General features: G+C 48.8%; 1 protein-coding gene across 6 annotated transcripts in view; it reads right to left on the bottom strand.

Annotated features, from left to right (window-relative positions):
* The window catches only part of ZBTB8A (zinc finger and BTB domain containing 8A), a 33,597-nt gene extending 20,506 nt beyond the window's left edge, over nt 1-13,091 (bottom strand). For 3 of the 6 annotated variants that reach the window (XR_009156617.1, XM_058196156.1, XM_058196160.1), the window contains exons 1-2: nt 12,161-12,293; nt 6,288-7,242 (exon numbers count right to left, since the gene is read on the bottom strand). Coding sequence is in view for 5 of the 6 variants with exons in the window: in XM_058196156.1 (XP_058052139.1) it covers nt 6,288-7,224 (937 nt within the window). In the remaining variant the exon portion in view is untranslated. The other 3 variants (XM_058196158.1, XM_058196157.1, XM_058196159.1) reach the window with 3 other exon arrangements.
* Between the last annotated feature and the right edge of the window lie 4,193 nt (nt 13,092-17,284).

The following is a 17,284-nucleotide window of genomic DNA, read 5'->3' as shown; positions in this document are numbered from 1 at the left end:
TCAGCAGCTTTTTCACAGGCATCTTTTGTCCCCGAATGCCAGAGGCCTGTTCCCATCCCTCTCAGGGCCAAACTTGGCCTCTGGCACCAGCTTTTTTCCACTGTTGAGTGAAGGAGACAGATTTGGGCAGAAAATGAGGTCTGTTGCTTCTCCCCACTTTGTTGGCTGGGACTGCCCACACTAGGAGGCAATTGCAAAGCTTCCTGGGTTTCACCAATTTCTACCAACAGTTCACCCCCTCCTTTGCAAAGATTGCATTGCCAATCACCAACTTTTTAAAGACTAAGGGTGAGGGGAAGCTGAAACCGGGTCAGCCACTTAAGTGGATCATGGAATGTTAAGCAGTGTTTGAAAAGCTCAAACGACTGTTCACAGCAGAACCCGTGCTGAAGCACCCCGACCCAGATGCCCCATTTGTAATTCAAGATGACGTGAGTGATGGAGACTTCCTGTTTGGCACCGTAGGTGATGGTGGTGATCTTTACGATCACCAACCTCTGGATTATGTGGAATCGCTAGGACAGCTTAAATCTGCCGTCCAGCGGTTCAAAAAAACCCCTCTTCAGGAGAAGAAGAGGAGGTGAGCTGCAGGGTAGAGGTAGAACTTCCCTAAAGCCCCTGAGAAAAAAGGGGTTTGAAGGGTTAAGTTCCCTCCAGCAACCCGAAGTGCTCCAGATCCGAGGATTTTTCTGCTTTGGCGGAACCAATCACCACGACCAAACGCCGAGATTTATTTTGGACAATAAAGGATTATACCGGACAGAACGAAAGTGGGAGAACTTTATGCAAGTAGCCAAGCCAATTCCCCATTACTTTGTAACAAGCTTGAAAATAGCAAGAAAATGGAGGCGAATTGTTAACAAGCTAACCAGTGGAAAGCGAAAATGATACTTTTAGTGTTTCCCGTCTGCTGCTGGTAAATTGCATGTTATTTGCTACTTTAACTCTTTGCTGCCTGCTGACAGAATCTAGGAGAGATTTTTAAATATTGCTTTAAAAGACTGTGTTTCTCAGAGGTTAAGAAGATTTAAAGTGAATATTAAGTTGGAAATAAATAAATAAATAAATAATTTTATAGAAGATGGCAGCCAAACAATTAAAGTCTACTGTAACAAAGGGCTCTGGAATTTCATCAGCTGGTGCCTCTCCAGCTCATACAGCAGAGACTAGAACATTGAATTTAGAGGCATTACAAGAGAACTTAAAAGACTTTATACAAGAAAAATTTAAAGTAATAACTGATGAGATGTCTGAAATGAAAGAGCAGATATTAGAAATTCAAGTGGGAAATAAAGAAGTTAAAGAAGGATTTGTAATTGCAGTACAAAGTTTGGCAACAAATGTGATTTTATTAGAAGAGGAAGTTGAAGAAATCAAGCAACGTAACTCAAAATTAGAAAATAAAATGGATGAATTTCAAAGTAAAATGGAAAAAACAGATGATGAAATAGTTTTGATACAATATAGAAATATGGAATTTGCTCTAAGAATCCGTGGCTTGAAAGAAAATAAAGAAGAGAATTTAAGGGAAATTTTTTCTGAAGTATTTGCTGAGATATTAGCAGCTCGTCCAGCAGATGTGGCTTATCAAATTGATAAAATATATTGTGTGAATTCTTGGATAGCAAGGCAAAAAAAGTTGCCAAGGGATGTTGTTATTTATTTTACAAATAGAACAGTGAGAAATCAGATTCTGCAAGCCTCATATAAGGGGGAGAAGATTCAGGTTGCTGGTCAAGATGCATATGAGTAAATTTAGGAAATATTTTGTATTAGATATATTTCTGACGGAGAGGGGAATTGAGAGTGTGATTATGTGTGGAGTGACTAGAGATTATAATTTAGGAATTATTTTGGATTATGATTGTTAGTTTTGATACCCTGCATTTAGTTCTGGGAAGTCGGGTGGGGGTGGGGGGTAAGGGGAGGGAATTGGGGGTTGAGGTAGAGATGGAGTGATGGTTAATGTACAGGGATTATTGAAGATGTATAAATATAATTAATGTAGGGTCGGGTCTGCCCAGTTACCATTTTAGAACGATGGGGAGGGAGAAAAGAGGAGAGAGTAGGAGGTAGGAAAGAGGAGAAGAGGAAGGAAGAGGGGTAGAAGAGGGAGAAAGAAGGTGTAGGGTGGAGGGAGGAGAGGATGTAGATAAGAGAAGGAGAGGAAGGTCTGGAAAGTAGAAGAAGGCAGAAGAGGGAAGAGTGTTAAAAAGGGGGGGTGTGACTGGGCAAGCCCGACTAATTGTATATAACTGTACATTGGATGAGCTGTTTGATATGATTGTAAAAATAAAACTTTTTTATGAAAAAAAAAAGATGACGTGAGTGATGTAGCTGTGGGGGAGATGTTATTGCAGAATACCCAGGGTTTGCTATAGCCATGCGCATACACTTCTAAGAAACTCACCGAGACTGAACAGAGGTGGGTGATATGGGAGAAGGAGGCATATGCAGTGCGGTGGGCCCCACTCACTTGGAGGCATTTCCTGGTAGGGGCAAGGGTGCCGTTTGAGTTATGGACTGACCATAAAAATCTGGAAGCCCTGAAAACTCCATGCAGGCTATCCCCTAAACAAATCTGTTGGGCTCAACACTTTAATCATTTCAACTTCACCCTGTGTTATGTCCCGGCGGGAAGAATTTTATGGCGGATGCTTTGTCTAGATTGCCCCAATACAACGGGTGTTAAAGCTGAAGTGGTCAGACCTGTTATCGCCTTGAAGCAGCTAGCAACCCTGGTAAGCACTAGAGCTCAAGGGAAAGAGGAGTCTGAGATTCCAAGTGAACTGTGTGAGAAGCTCAAAGAAGCACTAAAAGCTGATGAATGGCTTACCACTCACCAAAATGACTGCACCATGCGTGATGAACTGGCTTGGGTTGGGGCCAAATTATATGTACCCTCAAGCGTAAGAGACACCTTATTAAAGGGTGCCCATGACTCTAAGTCAGCAGGGCATTTTGGATTTGTAAAAACCCTGCACTTGGTTAAGAGGCAATTTTGGTGGCCTTCATTGAAGAGACATTGAAAGCTATGAAAGTTGTCCAGTTTGCGTTGCGGCAAAAAGACCTCCAGGAAAACCCACAGGGCTTTTACAGACTGTGGCTAATTCCCAGGCACCATGGAAAAAAGTATCTATGGACTTTATCATGGAATTGCCTGAAAGTGGGGGGCAACACTGTTATTTGGGTTGTTACGGATCTTTTTTCAAAACAGGTGCACTTTGTTCCCTGCCTCAAAATACCCTCCGCAAAGATGTTAGCTAAACTCTTTGTACAACACGTGTATATGTAGGTTGCATGGTGCACCTGAGTGCATTATTCCAATAGAGAGTTGCAATTTACATCACAGTTTTGGTGGGAATTCTTGAAGCTGTTGGGAACTGCCCAGGGCTTAAGTGCCTCCCATCACCTCTGAACTAATGGGGCTTGTGAGTGAACTAATGCAGTCCTGGAACAGTACCTCAGGTGCTACATTACTTACCAACAGGACAATTGGGCTGACCTTTTGCCTTTTGCAGAGGTAGCATATAACAATTCTGTGGATTGCCCCCTTGCTCAATTTTGGCACAGCCACAAGGCCAGAACCCAGAAATCATCAGCAAGAAAATAAAAATCAGAGATGAAGTTTCCTGACATTCTAGGTAGGAACTAATGAGGCCTCCCAAGAGATGGTACTTATTTTTGTTTTTAAATTCAGCAGTCAATTATTTTGGTCACCACACTACAAAAAAGATGTTGAGACTTTGGAAAAAGCGCAAAGAAGAGCAACGAAGATGATTAAGAAACTAAAACGTATGAAGAATGATTGCAGGAATTGGGTTTGGCTAGTCTAGAGAAAAGAAGGACCAGGGAGGACACGATAGCAGTCTTCCAATATTTGAGGGGCTGCCACAAAGAGGACGGGACAACCTGTTTTCCAAAGCACCTGCAGGCAGGACAAGAAGCAACTGGTGGAAATTAATCAAGGAGAGAAGCAACCTAGAACTAAGGAGAAGTTTCCTGACCTAGTCCTTCTACTGGCTTCCTATCCAGTAGAAGGACTTCCCTCCAGAAGTTTTGAGTGCTCTAACACTGGAGGATTTTAAGAAGAGATTGGACAGTTACTGGTCTGAAATGGTAGAGGGTCTCCTGCTTAAGCAGGGCGCTGGACTAGAAGACCGCCAAGGTCCCTTCCAGCTGTACTCTACTTTACTCTACTCTACTCTACTCTTATTCTGCAGATTTTGTGGTTCTTTTGCTATTTAGTGTAGTTAAGGTACCATGCTAAAAAGCAGGAGACCCTGAGTTTTTGTTCCACATTAGGCACGAAGAGTCTCCTTCAGCCCAACTCACTTCACAGGGTTGTTGTTGTGTGGGAAATAGGAGGAAGAACTGGTATTGATTACCATGTTATTTGTAAAAATAATAATAATAAGAAGAAGAAGGAGGAGGAGGAGGAGGAGGAGGAGGAGGAGAAGAAGAAGAAGAAGCAGCAGCAGCAGCAGCAGAAGATGAAACCATTGATCACATACTGAGCTGTTGTAAGACAATAGCTCAGACCGACTACAAACAACGTCACAACACAGTCGCTCAGATGGTCCACTGGAACTTGTGTCACAACTACCATCTGCCTGTAGCAAAGAACTGGTGAGATCATAAGCCTGAAAAAGTGATTGAAAATGAGCATGCAAAACAGTCCGAATACAGACTGATAAAGTTTTGGAACACAATACCCCGGATATCACGATTGTGAAAAAGAAAAAAGTGTGGATAGTCGACATTGCTATACCTGGTGACAGCAGAATCGATGAGAAACAACTTGAAAAAGTCACCTGATATCAAGATTTGAGAATTGAATTGCAGAGACTCTGGCATAAACCAGTGCAGGTGGTTCCAGTGGTACTCAGCACACGGAGAGCTGTGCCTAAAGACCTAGGCAAGCACTTAAAAGCAATTGGCGCTGACAAGATCACCATTGGTCAGCTGCAGAAGGCCACCTTACTGGGATCTGCTCGCATAATTGGCCGATACATCAGCAGTCCTAAACGCTTGGGAAGTGTTAGACTAGTGATCTATGATACAAAATCTAGCATAGTTATCTCGTTTGCTGTGTATACTGTCATTTTGTGTAAATAAAATAATAATGATGATGATGATGATGATGGTGGTGGTGGTGGTGCAATACAAATAGATGGTTGTTAGCTGCCCAGAATCACTTGCTCAAGTTGGGGACTGCAGGAAGAAGCTGATGGCAATCTTGAATGATGCCACACTAGTCAACTGAACTAAACTATGTGACTACTTAAGTTCATACAAAAACCCATTCAGACGCTCTTCTCCAACCGATCCCTTCTAGCTGTGTGCTATAATTCATACCATCTGTGTGCTAAAGAGCTAGGCTGCCCAAGACAGCTGGTGGGCACTCAGCTGGGGAAGACACAACTCCTAGAGTTTATTTCTCTTAAATTAAAAAAAAAAGTGAATTGTGAATAGCTCATGTGAGTTACATGAAAAGCCTCTTTAGAACAAATGCAGTTAGGACACATTCAATGGGTTGCCCTGCTGTGCAGCTGGATGCAACATCTGGTCAACTTGAGCAAAGGATCAAAGAAAGCAGAATTGTGTCTTTCAGTCAGACAGCATTTTCTAATAACGGTGAGGGAGGTCATTGGTGGATCTGCTTCTGGCAGCAAACTGTCTTGGGCAGGCAATAGAAAACAGTATTTAGGAATGACCTCCGGGGACAAAGGAAAGAGATGCTGCCCAGGGAAGGATCAGAGAAGGGGGAGCATCCAGCGGCTTAACCATCAGAGGAGGAAACTTAGGAAGGATCCACCCTAATGGATCAAGCAGCTAAAAGCGGCAGTAGGAAGTTTCTACCATCAGACTTGCAAGATTCTCTTAATATACTTTTAGAATAAAGTAGAATTAGCTCATTAGTCCCATTTCCTGTCTGGTTTACCCAGGAGAGCTAACACATTGCTATGCCAGGTCAAAACCTGCTGGGGCCAGCTCCAACAGGATGGGCTTCACTCTGTGCCCAACATGCCCCAAGAACCCTGCCTCGGCCACCCACCACCACCTTCCCCTTAAGCAAAGGGAGCGAAAAGACAGCAACAGAGCGAAACCTCTGCTAAAGAGCCCAGTTTCCAAAATCCACTGAGTCCTGCACAGCACTCAGCAAACATTCATGGCGCGTCTCCTGGAACTTCCCAAGAACTAGCAATTCTGAGGGAGCCACGCCTGTTAATTTCCCACCCCTGACTGAGCTTCTGCCAAAGCTTGGGAAGTGCCAAGGCTCTTACCCTCAGCCCAATTCCCCATGACCCCCAAGACAGAGGGCATGCTGGGGTACTGCTCTTCGGCTTTGGAAGACTTGGACTTGCTGGCAGAATGGGGCAATTCGTGCTCGTGCTGGGGCACAGCCAGCCCTCTTGCGACTGCATCCGAGCCCTGCCCGTACTGGTAGCCGGCGGGACAGGAATCTCCTTCCGAGTCCACCTGGAGCTCCTCTTCAGACGGAGGAGCGTGGCTCGCCTGCTCGGCAGCCCGGTCTTCCAGCTTGTTCACTTTGTAGGGGGGCCCATCCGCAGGCTGGGCCAGCCCCAAATGCCTGCTTTTCTTCAGGGATTCCTGTCTTTGGTCGTGTTTGGAGAGAGGCTGGGCGGCTCTTGGGGCGGACGGGTAGTAGCTGAAATTGGTCCAAGAGTTGCTGTTGATCACGCACGTCCCTCGGTCGGGGCTGAGGTGGGAATGGGGGGGGCTGGACTCCGCTCTCCAGCCGGCACTGTACAAGCACAAGCGCTCCACTCCATTGGAACTGACCTCCTTGTCCGAGAGACTGAAATAGCGGTCCTTCTCCTTCTCACTGATGTCCAGGGATGACTTGATGAAAGTCTTGCAGACGCTGATGACGTCGGTCATCTGCAGGAAGCTGGCGGCTGACATGACCTCGATCACATTCTGGCCAGTGAGGGAGAGTTTGCCTGAATACACAAAATCCAGAATCACCGAAAAGGTCTCTGGGGAAAAGGCCTGGAAAGTGGTGGTGGTGGGCTGGCCGGCCTCCTTGGAGCACTGGGAGAGGAGCATTTTGAAGTAGCCGCTGCTGGCGAAGAGCACATTGCGGTGGGCTTTGAAGACCTTCCCTTCCACCAGGATGCTGCAGTCGCAGAACAGATCCTGCTGGCGCTGCTCATTTAACTGCTGCAAGAGGTGGGACTGGTGGGAAGAAATCTCCATTCTGAAACCGGGTTTACGCTGCAAAAGAGCAGAGAGAGGGCCTATTTTTACATACCCACAGCGGCTGCAAGGTTTTTAACAGGAAGCTATATTCAGACCTTGGGACAGAGAGATACACCCATTCATTCATTCATTCATTTCCTATAGCTATTTGTGTAGCTGCCCATCTCAGTCAATGACTCTGAGTGACCTATAATCCCAAGAGTATAAAAACAATTAATTGAATCAAAAGTATTTTAAAAACAATCAAAAACATCACAAAATAACTAGCCAAGATGCTTAGCCAGTTAACAGTAGAGGCAGGAAGCTGGGCCCTTAGCACCTTCAATGCCCTATGGGAACACAGCCCGGTTTTTAGAGCTTTTTGACAGGCTAAGAGGGTTGGGCCTCTACTAATCTCTGAGGGAAGGAAGTTCCACAGAGCAGGGGCCACTGCAGAAAAGGCCCATCTTCCAGTTCCCACCAGCCAACCCTCTGCAGCAGCCCCCATCTGCTAGGAAGTCAGACGGAAGGGGTGAGCTGGACTGCTGGGCATAGAATGGCTCGCTCACTCCAAGAGGCAGCAAATCCCTCCTGGCTTACCTGAAGATGCTGAGAACTGATCCTAGAAGCCTTCTTTAACTAAAAGCATGGAATTATGTATTCCCCCAAAGAGAAACAAGGCTCTAGTCCATAGGGTTCTAAAGAGAAGAATGATTTAAATAATGAAATTGTGGGAGCCCAGTACTACACTCTCCACCTTGGCTGCTTTAAGATGGATGGACTTCATCTCCCAGAATTCCCCAGCCAGGTTCCCAGGATTCATTTTGCATTCCCCACTGCAGGAGATGATTGTTATTAGCCTGTTCTGGGCTAAGAGCTTTTAATGCTGACTGGGGACGTCGGCCTGGGAGCTGAAATCCTCCTAACTTAAAGCTATTGAGGTTGAGAAAGACAGCAAATATTAGAAACAATTCTTCAGGCAAGCGTGTGCATGCACGCGCACACACAAACACACCCTGGCATCCCCAGCACTGTTCCTGCTCTACTAGTGAGCATTAATACATTGCAGTGGCTTCCATGGTGTTGCTCCTTGCCTGGCTGCTGGATCTGGCAAGATGCAGGGCGGAATAGTCATCAGCTGTTTCTTCCTTCCTGCCTAGCATCACACCAACCCTCATGCAGTGTCAATCATTATATCTGCTCTCTCCCCCTGGCTGGAAAGCAGCAAGGTGCAGCGCTTAGGGGCTCCCAATGTTTGAAAGCGGTTTCAGTAGCTACCAAAGTGTAGCGATTGTTTCTATAGTGCAGTGTTTCTCAACCTTGGCGACTTTAAGAAGTGTGGACCAACTCCCAGAATTCCTCAGGCAGTCATGCTGGGAGGGGAATTCTGGGAGTTGAAATCCACATATTTTAATGTTGCTAAGGTTGAAAAATATTGCTGTAGTGGAAGCCTTCTCTTTCCAGCCTCTCTATCACTTTCTTCCTTCTCCATAGCTAGTTAGTGCACAGCCCTTACTACAAAGTGACCAGATTTTGGGATCTGTACAAAATAGCTTTGATTAACAATTGACCCAAGATATTTTGGAGTTATATGTTTTGGGGATGGTATAGTGTAGTATGCAGGGGCAGTGATGTGATGATCTCTTAGGTCCTTTCCAATTCTATGATTCTATTATCCTCTTTCTGACTCTGAGTTGTTAAGGTTTCTGGGTTTACACAATTGGCTAATTCCAGAAATGTTTAGTGTTGTGTGAATACAGCTAAACACGCTGCATTGATTGGCGTGCTAGCAGGTGGCATGTAAGCTAAGTTGTTGTTGGTGCGCGTGAATCCCCTTTCCACATTCACTTCTCATCAATTTTCCACAACTGCACAGGAACCCCTTTTCCCCAGAATTGGTTAAGGGTAGAGAGAGGGAGTCAAAAAGCTGCCTGATTGGGAAGCTTGTGGAGAAACTTTGGCCATTCTGCAGCTGAGTTTTGACAGTCCTGACTTAAAAACCTTCGTTTAGTTTAAAGTTTAAGGGGTACTGAAGAATGTAGGATTGAGTATGAGGGGATAATATGAGGAGATAGAAGGGGAACTCATCAAATTTGCAGTCGATACCAAACTGGGGGGGGGAATAGCCAACATTTTAGAAGATTGGCTTAAGATCCAGAAAAATCTTGAACCCTATCCAACAAGATGTAATTCAAAAGTAAGGTCCTGTACTTAGGTAGAAAAACCAAATACGCAGGAATAGAATAGATAGTACTTGGCTCAACAGCAGTAACTCTGAGAAGGATCTTGGGAGTCCTAGTGGACAATCACTTAAATGTGAGCCAGCAGTGTGCTGCAGCTGCCAATAAAGCCAATGCAATCCTAGGCTGCATCAACAGAGGGACAGCATCGGAACCTTAAGAATTGATAATACCGCCCTATACGGCAGTACTGAGACCATACTCGGAATACTGCATCCAGTGCTAGTCACCAAGATACAAAAAGATGGTGAAACCCTAGAAGGAGTGCAGAGAAGAACAACAAAGATGATAAGGGGGCTGAGACAACCATTGGATAAACGATTGAGGGCATGACTAGGTACGTGTAGTCTGAAGAAGAGAAGACTCAGGGGAGACCCGAGAGCCGTCTTTCTGTACTTGAAGAGCAATCAGAGGGAGGAGGGAGTTCTTATTCTCCAAGGCACCTGAGGGCAGAACAAGAAGCAATGGGTGGATGCTCATTAAAAAGAGATCTAATCTGGAACTAAAGAGAAATTTCCTGACAGTGAGAAGAATTAATCAATAAAGCATCTTGCATCCTAGAGTTGTGGGTGCTCCATTGCTGGAGGTCTTCAAGAAAAGATTGGGCAGCCATTTATCCAGCATGTAATAAGCTCTCCTGCCTTGGGCAGGGTTTAGACTAGAAGATCAAGGTCCCTTCCAGCCCTAGGATTCTATAATCCTAAAAGTGACAACTGGTCCCTACAACCATCATACCATCCCCAGCCGTGAGATCAAAATTTGGGCACATGGCAACTGTATTTACGGCAGTTGTCATGTTCCAGTGAACAGAAGCCACCATAACTTAATGACCACGTGGTTCACTTAACTGTGGTTTAAAAAAAGGTGGCAAAATCAGTGGTGACTCACTTACTGACTGCCTTGCTTAGCAATGGAAATTCTTGTCCCAACTGAGATCATAAATCAAGGATTACCCATACTTAGCAATATTTGCTTATTTCTGGCTAGTTCTGAATGAGCTTATTATTTTGTTTTTCTCCGCTACTTTAACTACAGTAATTACTACCGTGTTTCCCAGAAAATAAGGCCAAGCGTTTATTTCAGGGTTGAAAAAACTATAAAGCGCTTGGCCTTATTGCCATGCACTCAAAAGCCCGATTGGGCTTATTATCAGGGGTGTCTTATTTTGGGGGAAACAAGGTACACAGTCCTGCTGCGATCCCTGGAGCAACTGGAAATTGGGCTAATTACAGTATTAAAAAAGAAAAACTGGACACAAGAAATGCCTAGTTAAAACTTCCTAAAATTCTCAGGATGCTTCTAAGAAACCCAAGATTGTCTCAGGGTACTTACAGAACCTTATGGAAAACAGCACAGCATACTTTTCAGCCACACAAGCAGCATCTCTACAACAGAAAATCAATTTCTGTGTCTCCTTTAACCAGTGAGGTTCACACAGGAACCCCAGTATTTTCTGCTACCCTGCCAAACGGGGCAGAATTTGGTACAAGCAGTCCCTTCATCCTCAGGAGAATCTCCGGGTCAGTGGCTCTAAATATTTGCAGCAGGAATTTACAGTCTGCAGCCCCCCAAATCCATACCACACATTTAAAGAGTTGGTCATTTTCAGCCACACACAGGACTGCACTTAAGGCAGCTGATGTAACTATCAGGAAGTTTGCAGCTAGGAGAGGAAAAGAATCCTCAACCTGCCTCACACCCCTCATAACATCATCCTGGGCCAGCCGTGGTTACCTTGGGAAAGCTCTTCTCTTTCAGTCTAGTCTGTAGGTTACTCTATTTTAGTCCTGTCCAGTCTGGTTTATTCCTCAGCAAAAATGTCCCCCTGCAGACCTATTTTTGTTTTGCAATCAGCCCGTTTAATCAATGGCCATCCTCACACAACAAACTAACCCCAAAAGCTTGGATACCCACATGGCACCTTCTTCCCCAGCTGTCTGCTGCATCTCAGCCACTGTTGTCCTAACTGGACTTTATAAGGAAGACTTTCAGAATGCAGGCAGTTGATAATCTTATAAAGAAATATAAATTAGGTTACAGGATGTGGTCTGTGCAAAATTCAAAATGCCACCAACCAGGTTCTGATCAGGCAGCTTCAATCTTGGTTACAAAGCAAGGCACCTTGATGGGTAGTTTACCCAAACTTGGCTTGGGGTGCTGTGCAAACCGTTAGTGCCTTGCCTGGGAATGGGACACTTCTTAGATCTGAAGGGTCCACCGGAATCGATGGTTGATTAGCGCCACACATTCATTCCAAACTGGCATCCTATGTGAGGGGTTGGGGGGGTTGGGGGGTTGATTCTCCATTACGGTGGTTTTGGCTGCTGGTCCCTTCTTCCCTTCTTCCCAAATGCTCCGGGCCTTTGACCAAGACCAGGGAGGAGCACGGAGTTCTGGAGGCGGCTAAAGGGCCTCGGGACCCGGTGCCAGCCACCGCCTCCCCCCCCAAGCCAGCCTTCCCCGCGAGGCTTCTGGCCATTCGAAGCAGCTGCTCAGGTGGAGACGCGCAGGGCGAATCTCTCCGCGTTGCCCGGCTGGTTTCGTCAGGGCGGCAGAAGCCTCCGGGCGAGGAGACCCGCGGCTAGCCCGCTTAAGTCCCCGGAGGCTGGGCGTCCCTCGCTGGCGCGGTTCGGGCAGCATCTCCGGCCTGCGCCTGGAAGGAAGGCCGGGGCTGGGGGAGGGAGAAGGGGCACTTCCCGCCCCTCCGCTCTTGCCTTGCAGGCCGGAGGGTCCCGCGGGAGGCTCCCCGGGAAGGCGCCGCTGGGTCCGGCGGGGGCCAAGCCGCCTTCGCGGGCAGCGGAGCGGGGCGCGGCGTGCAAACCGCCATTTGCGAGGCGCCGGGGCAGCCGGAGGGTCCCCGCCCTTCAGGTGCGCTCCGAGGACGGCCCAGCGCGGCCACCGAAGAGACTCCCGCGCCGTGGCCGCCCGGGGGCGGAAGGGAGATGCGAGATGCGCCGCCTGCGGACGCCCAACCGGCCGCCGCCGCCGTGAGCGCCGAGCGGGCAGCCGGGGCAGCGGCGGGGCCAGCCCGGCCGAAGAGGGAGCGCGGCGGCGTATTGGCCGAGGGCGCCGTCAGTCTTTGGCCGCGCTTCCGAATTGGCTGCTCGGCCGTCGGGAGCCCCGGCAGCCCGCCAAGGCAGCGGCTCTGGTGCGGAGCCCCTGGAGGCTCGCGGGGGGCACCGCCGCTCCCTCGCGCTCCCCCGCCCGCCCTCCGCACCGTCGCCCTGCCCGCTCGGGGCCCGGTTCGGGGCCGTCCCGGGCGCCCGGCTCTCAGCGCCGCGCCCGGCAGCATCGGCCGCGCCGCCCTTTGTTGCGAGGAGCGAGCGCTGCGCCCGGGGCGGCGACGGCGGCAAATGGCGCCCGGCCGCCCCCCCGGGGCCGCTGGGGCGCCGGGCTCTGGGGGCGCCGGCGGGCACCTTTCCGGGCGGGCGTGGCAGAGGCCGTGGAGCGCCCTCAGCCCACCCGACGCCCTGCTCGCCGGGGCTGCTGCCAGGCGCCGCTGGTGACTTACCGCTCGGCGGAGGCTGGGCTGGGCTGGGCTGGCTGCGGCTCCGGAGGCGGCTGGAAGGCGGGCGAGGCGGGGGTGGCGGTGCGGAGCGTGGCGGGCTCCGCCGCCCGCAGCCCGGCCGGAGAGAAACAAAGGTGGCTGCTGACGTGGGCGGTGGAGAGAGGCGCCCGAGGGCCGGGGACACAATTAAAGGGGCAACGCAGCGAGCGCGGCAGGAGCCAAGCGCGCCCCCCGCTCTCCGTCTGGCCGCGCGCGCCCGTCCTCGCCGCCTCGGTCCCGCCGGGCGCCCCCCGCCGCTGCCCCGCCCGTCCTGGCGCCCGTCCGGCTGGCGCTGCCCTCCCAGGCGCCCCCGGAACGCCCGCCGGCGCCCTGGCCTCGCCCGCCCGCTCCCGTCGGGCCGGGGGCTCCCCACGGCCGGAGTTCTCCGGGCCGCCCGCCGGTTCCGCCTCCTCCCGCCCGGCCTTCGCCGCGTCCCCCGGGTCCGAGGAGGCGGATGCCCGGCCGTGGTTGCGCCCGCAAGAACGGTCTCGCCGGCCGGGTGGGATCAGCTGGCGGGGGAAAGGGCCGAGCTCCTGTCGCCTCTGACCGAGTCCAAGCGGCCGGGCGAGCTCCGGGCGGCGCAAAGCTCGCCAAAAGGGATCGAAGGATGCCGGGGCGGCTGCGGTCCCTGGACGGGCGAGGAACCGGGTGGTTAGAAGCGCCTCTTTTCCGGCTGAGACTGAAAACTGCCCGAGGCATCTGACGGGCCCCGGGATGACCCGAAGAACAGCCGTGTTTGTGCGCGATCTCTTTCAGGGCTTTTCTAGCAAGCCCCGGAGGCCATTCGCTCCCCCGCCGCCCAGGGCAGAGAAGGGCGCCCGGCCCTCCCGGAGCTGCTGCGCCCGTCCTTCAGTCCATCCTCCGGAGCTCCCGCAATTATTACCCAGCTGGATCGCAGCGAAAGTGGCTTTCGATAAAATTGGTGTGTGTGTGATTTACTTAGAGGAAGTCTCAACTTTACCAAAGGAGGGTTAACCTGGCATATGATTCAGCCAAGATTCCCATAGACTACCTAATTTACAAGTCCTCATTGAGAAACAGCTGGCTCTCATCCAGTTCCAATCTTGACTCTTCAGATCTTTATCTTGAATGAAGATTCAGTTCATTTTGGAAAACTTTATGGGCAAAGAGGATAAGTGATATTTGTTTTTGGTTTGGTTGTCCTACGTTACACACACAGTAGTTCAATTTTGTTCAATTGCTATGCACATTAAACACTTGTAGATTGAACTGCAAACAGTACACTCTTCCAAATGCTTTTTAATCCTATGTATACAGATAGTCCTCATCTTACAACCATTCATTTAGTGACCTTTCAGTTATGTCATTGAAAAAAGTGACATTTCACCACCATCACCTCCCCATTTCCCACCATTAGATGCACAGGTGTGGATTGCCCCCAATGCCTCCTCCCTCCTTCTCATTGGGTGGCAGGAACCCAGCAAGGGGCCAGGCCAATGATGGAGATCCTGACACGCTGCCCCCCTTGACAAGGACATTAGTCCTGCAAAAGAAGAAAGGGGGGAGGGAGGGAGGGAGGGAAAGAGGGAGAGAGAGAAAGAGAACAAGGAAAACCAGGATTAGATCACCTTGGTTTGTCAGGGTATTGGTTGTGGAAGCATTTAAGGAATTTGGTGGCTTTAACATGCTTAAGGTCCACCCACTCAGTTTCGGAAGTGGGAAAGTCTTTCCATGCCACCAGGTACTCGATCTTCCACCAGTGTTTGCAGGAATCCAGAATGTCTTTGACTTTGAAATGCTGCTCCCCTTTGATCATGAGAGGCTCAGGTGGGGCGAGGTGGCATTGGACGTGGGAGGGAAGAGCACCTCAGGTTTCAGCAGATTGCAGTGGAAAATTGGGTGGATGCACCTGAATTATTTGGGCAGTTCGAGCTCTACTGTGACTGGGTTAATCAGGCATTTAATGGGAAAAGGTCCAACGTACTTGGGCCCTGGTTTTTTTGAGGGTTGCCTGGATTGCAAGTACTTGGTAAACAGATACACCTGATCTCCTACATTAAAGTCTTTAGACTTTGTGCATTTTTGTCTGCTTGCTTTTCATAGGTGTCTCTCGCCTCTTCTAGCCATTTTCTAGCTAATGGCCAGCTGTCTTGTAATTGGGTCACCCAGTCTTTGAGAGAGGTGATGGGGTAATTCCAGTATTGAGGCAAAGTCTTGGTCCATGGCCACCTTGAATGGGGTGAAGCCTGTGCTGCTATGGACAGAATTATTGTATGCTACTTCAGCAAACGGAAGGTGCTCCGTCCAGTTGTCTTGCTGGTAGTTTACATAACATCTTAGGTACTGTTCTAGAACCCCATTTGCTCATTCACACACCCCATTAATTTGGGGATGGTTACTGGAGCTTAGAGCTTAGAGGTCCCCAAAAGTTCCAGAAACTCCTGCCAAATCTTCCAGGTGAATTGGACTCTACAATCAAAGATTATGCATTGCCGAGCCCCATGCTAAAGACAATGTTTCATGAAAAGTTTAGCCAAGGTATGGGCAGAAGGGATATTTTGGGAGGCTGCAAAATGTACTTGTTTGGAGAATAGATCCATTATGACCCAGATCACCGTATTTCCTGAGCTCTCGGAGTTTCCATGGAGCGCTAGGCTCTGCTACTGTTTGAAGGAGTCCTGGTGCTTTCTCTTTGTTGTCATTTCGTTGAGGCACATACTGGGCAGCTTGCGATATACCCTTCAATGTCCTTTTTCAGCGATGGCCACCAAAACTGTCATTTGATCAAATGGAGCATTTTTATGAACCCGAAATGTTCCGCAGTTATAAAGTCATGGCTTTTCTCTAGAATTAGCAGTCTCTGGCTTTTCGGGACAAACAATTTAGCTCCCACCCAAGCCAAACCATCTCTCATCTGCATTCATCCTTATGTTTCTGGAAGCATTTGTCTCCCTCTAAGGTTCCTTTTAAGGTGGCTTCAGTTTTTGGGGCCCTTGGTTTTGTTTGTGCCCTGATGGTTACTGGGGCTGCTAGTTGGTGGGAAGGATGACTGGTCTGACTATTTCTGGCTTAAGAGTGAGGCATTCATTAATATGGAGGAATGCTAAATAGTGCATCAGCTAGGAAGATTTTTTTTCCCCTGGGAGGTATTTCAGTGTGAAATTGAAGCGATTGAAGTATTGCGCCCATCAAACTTGTTTAGGTGACAGCTATTTTGGGGGTGGGGCCTCTATATTTTTGTGATCTGTCCAAACCTTGAAAGAAGCCTTGACCACCGTCAGGAAGTGTTCCATGTAAATAATGCCCATCGCAATGCGTATGCCTCTTTTTTTCAAACGGTTCACCGTCACTTGATGTTGGTGAGTTTTTTGGATGTATAGACACATGGTTGCGGGGGCCCCTCCTGATTTCTTTGTAGGAGGACTGCCCTCATAACCACACTGCTGGCATCAACTTGGATGACAAAAGGAGCTTTGGACTGGCTTGGCTACAAACAGGTGTTTAAATTACTCAAACGCTGCTTGACAGTTCATTGTCCATTGGAGCGGCTGGCTGTTTTTATCGTTCGTGACGTGGAGAGTGATTCGTGCAAGCAACGGGATGAATTGCCAATAGAAGTTTGCGAATCCCAAAAAGTTCTGCAGTTGTTTCCTGGTGTGGAGTGGAGCCCAGTCCAGTACTGCACAGACTTTCTCTAGGTCCATTTCTATCTCTTTGTGGGATATTCAGTAACCCAAGTAATCAATCTTGTTTTGATGGAACTCACATTTAGAAAGTTTAGTGTATAGCTAAGCAGCATGGAGTTTCTTTAGTACTGCCTGCATCAGCCTGATATGCTTCACCATAGTTTCTGAATAGATTAAAATGTCATCTAAATATATCGGCACCCCTTTGTATGTTCGTGCAGCACCTCATTTATCAGCTGCATGAGGACCGCAGGGGCTCCTTGCAGTCTATATAAGAGGTCTCTGAACTAGAGACACCCTAAGGGGCAGTTGAACGCTGTCTTCCACTCATCGTCCTCTTTGATCCTAACTCAGTAGTATGCTTCTCGCAGGTCTAGCTTTGTGAAAATTTTCCCTTTTGCCAGATGGGCCAGCATGTTTTTCATGAAGGGCAGGGGGTAAAAATTTCTAAACTGACAGTGTTTAACCTTCTATGGTCCACACACAGATAGAGGGACCCATCTTTCTTTTCTCAGAACAGACCTGGGGAGCTGGGATGGTTTCCCAGGGTCGGGCTGGTTGAATGAACCCTCATTCTAGATTTTTGATCAATGTAGCTCGCCCAGTTCTCTAAGGGTCATTGAATAGAGCTTGGGTGAAATGCT

This window comes from Ahaetulla prasina, chromosome 10 (genome assembly GCF_028640845.1).
Source record: "Ahaetulla prasina isolate Xishuangbanna chromosome 10, ASM2864084v1, whole genome shotgun sequence".
NCBI classification, from domain to species: domain Eukaryota; kingdom Metazoa; phylum Chordata; class Lepidosauria; order Squamata; family Colubridae; genus Ahaetulla; species Ahaetulla prasina.
Note: the sequence above shows the minus strand (reverse complement) of the source record. Positions and strands in the feature narration are given on the sequence as shown.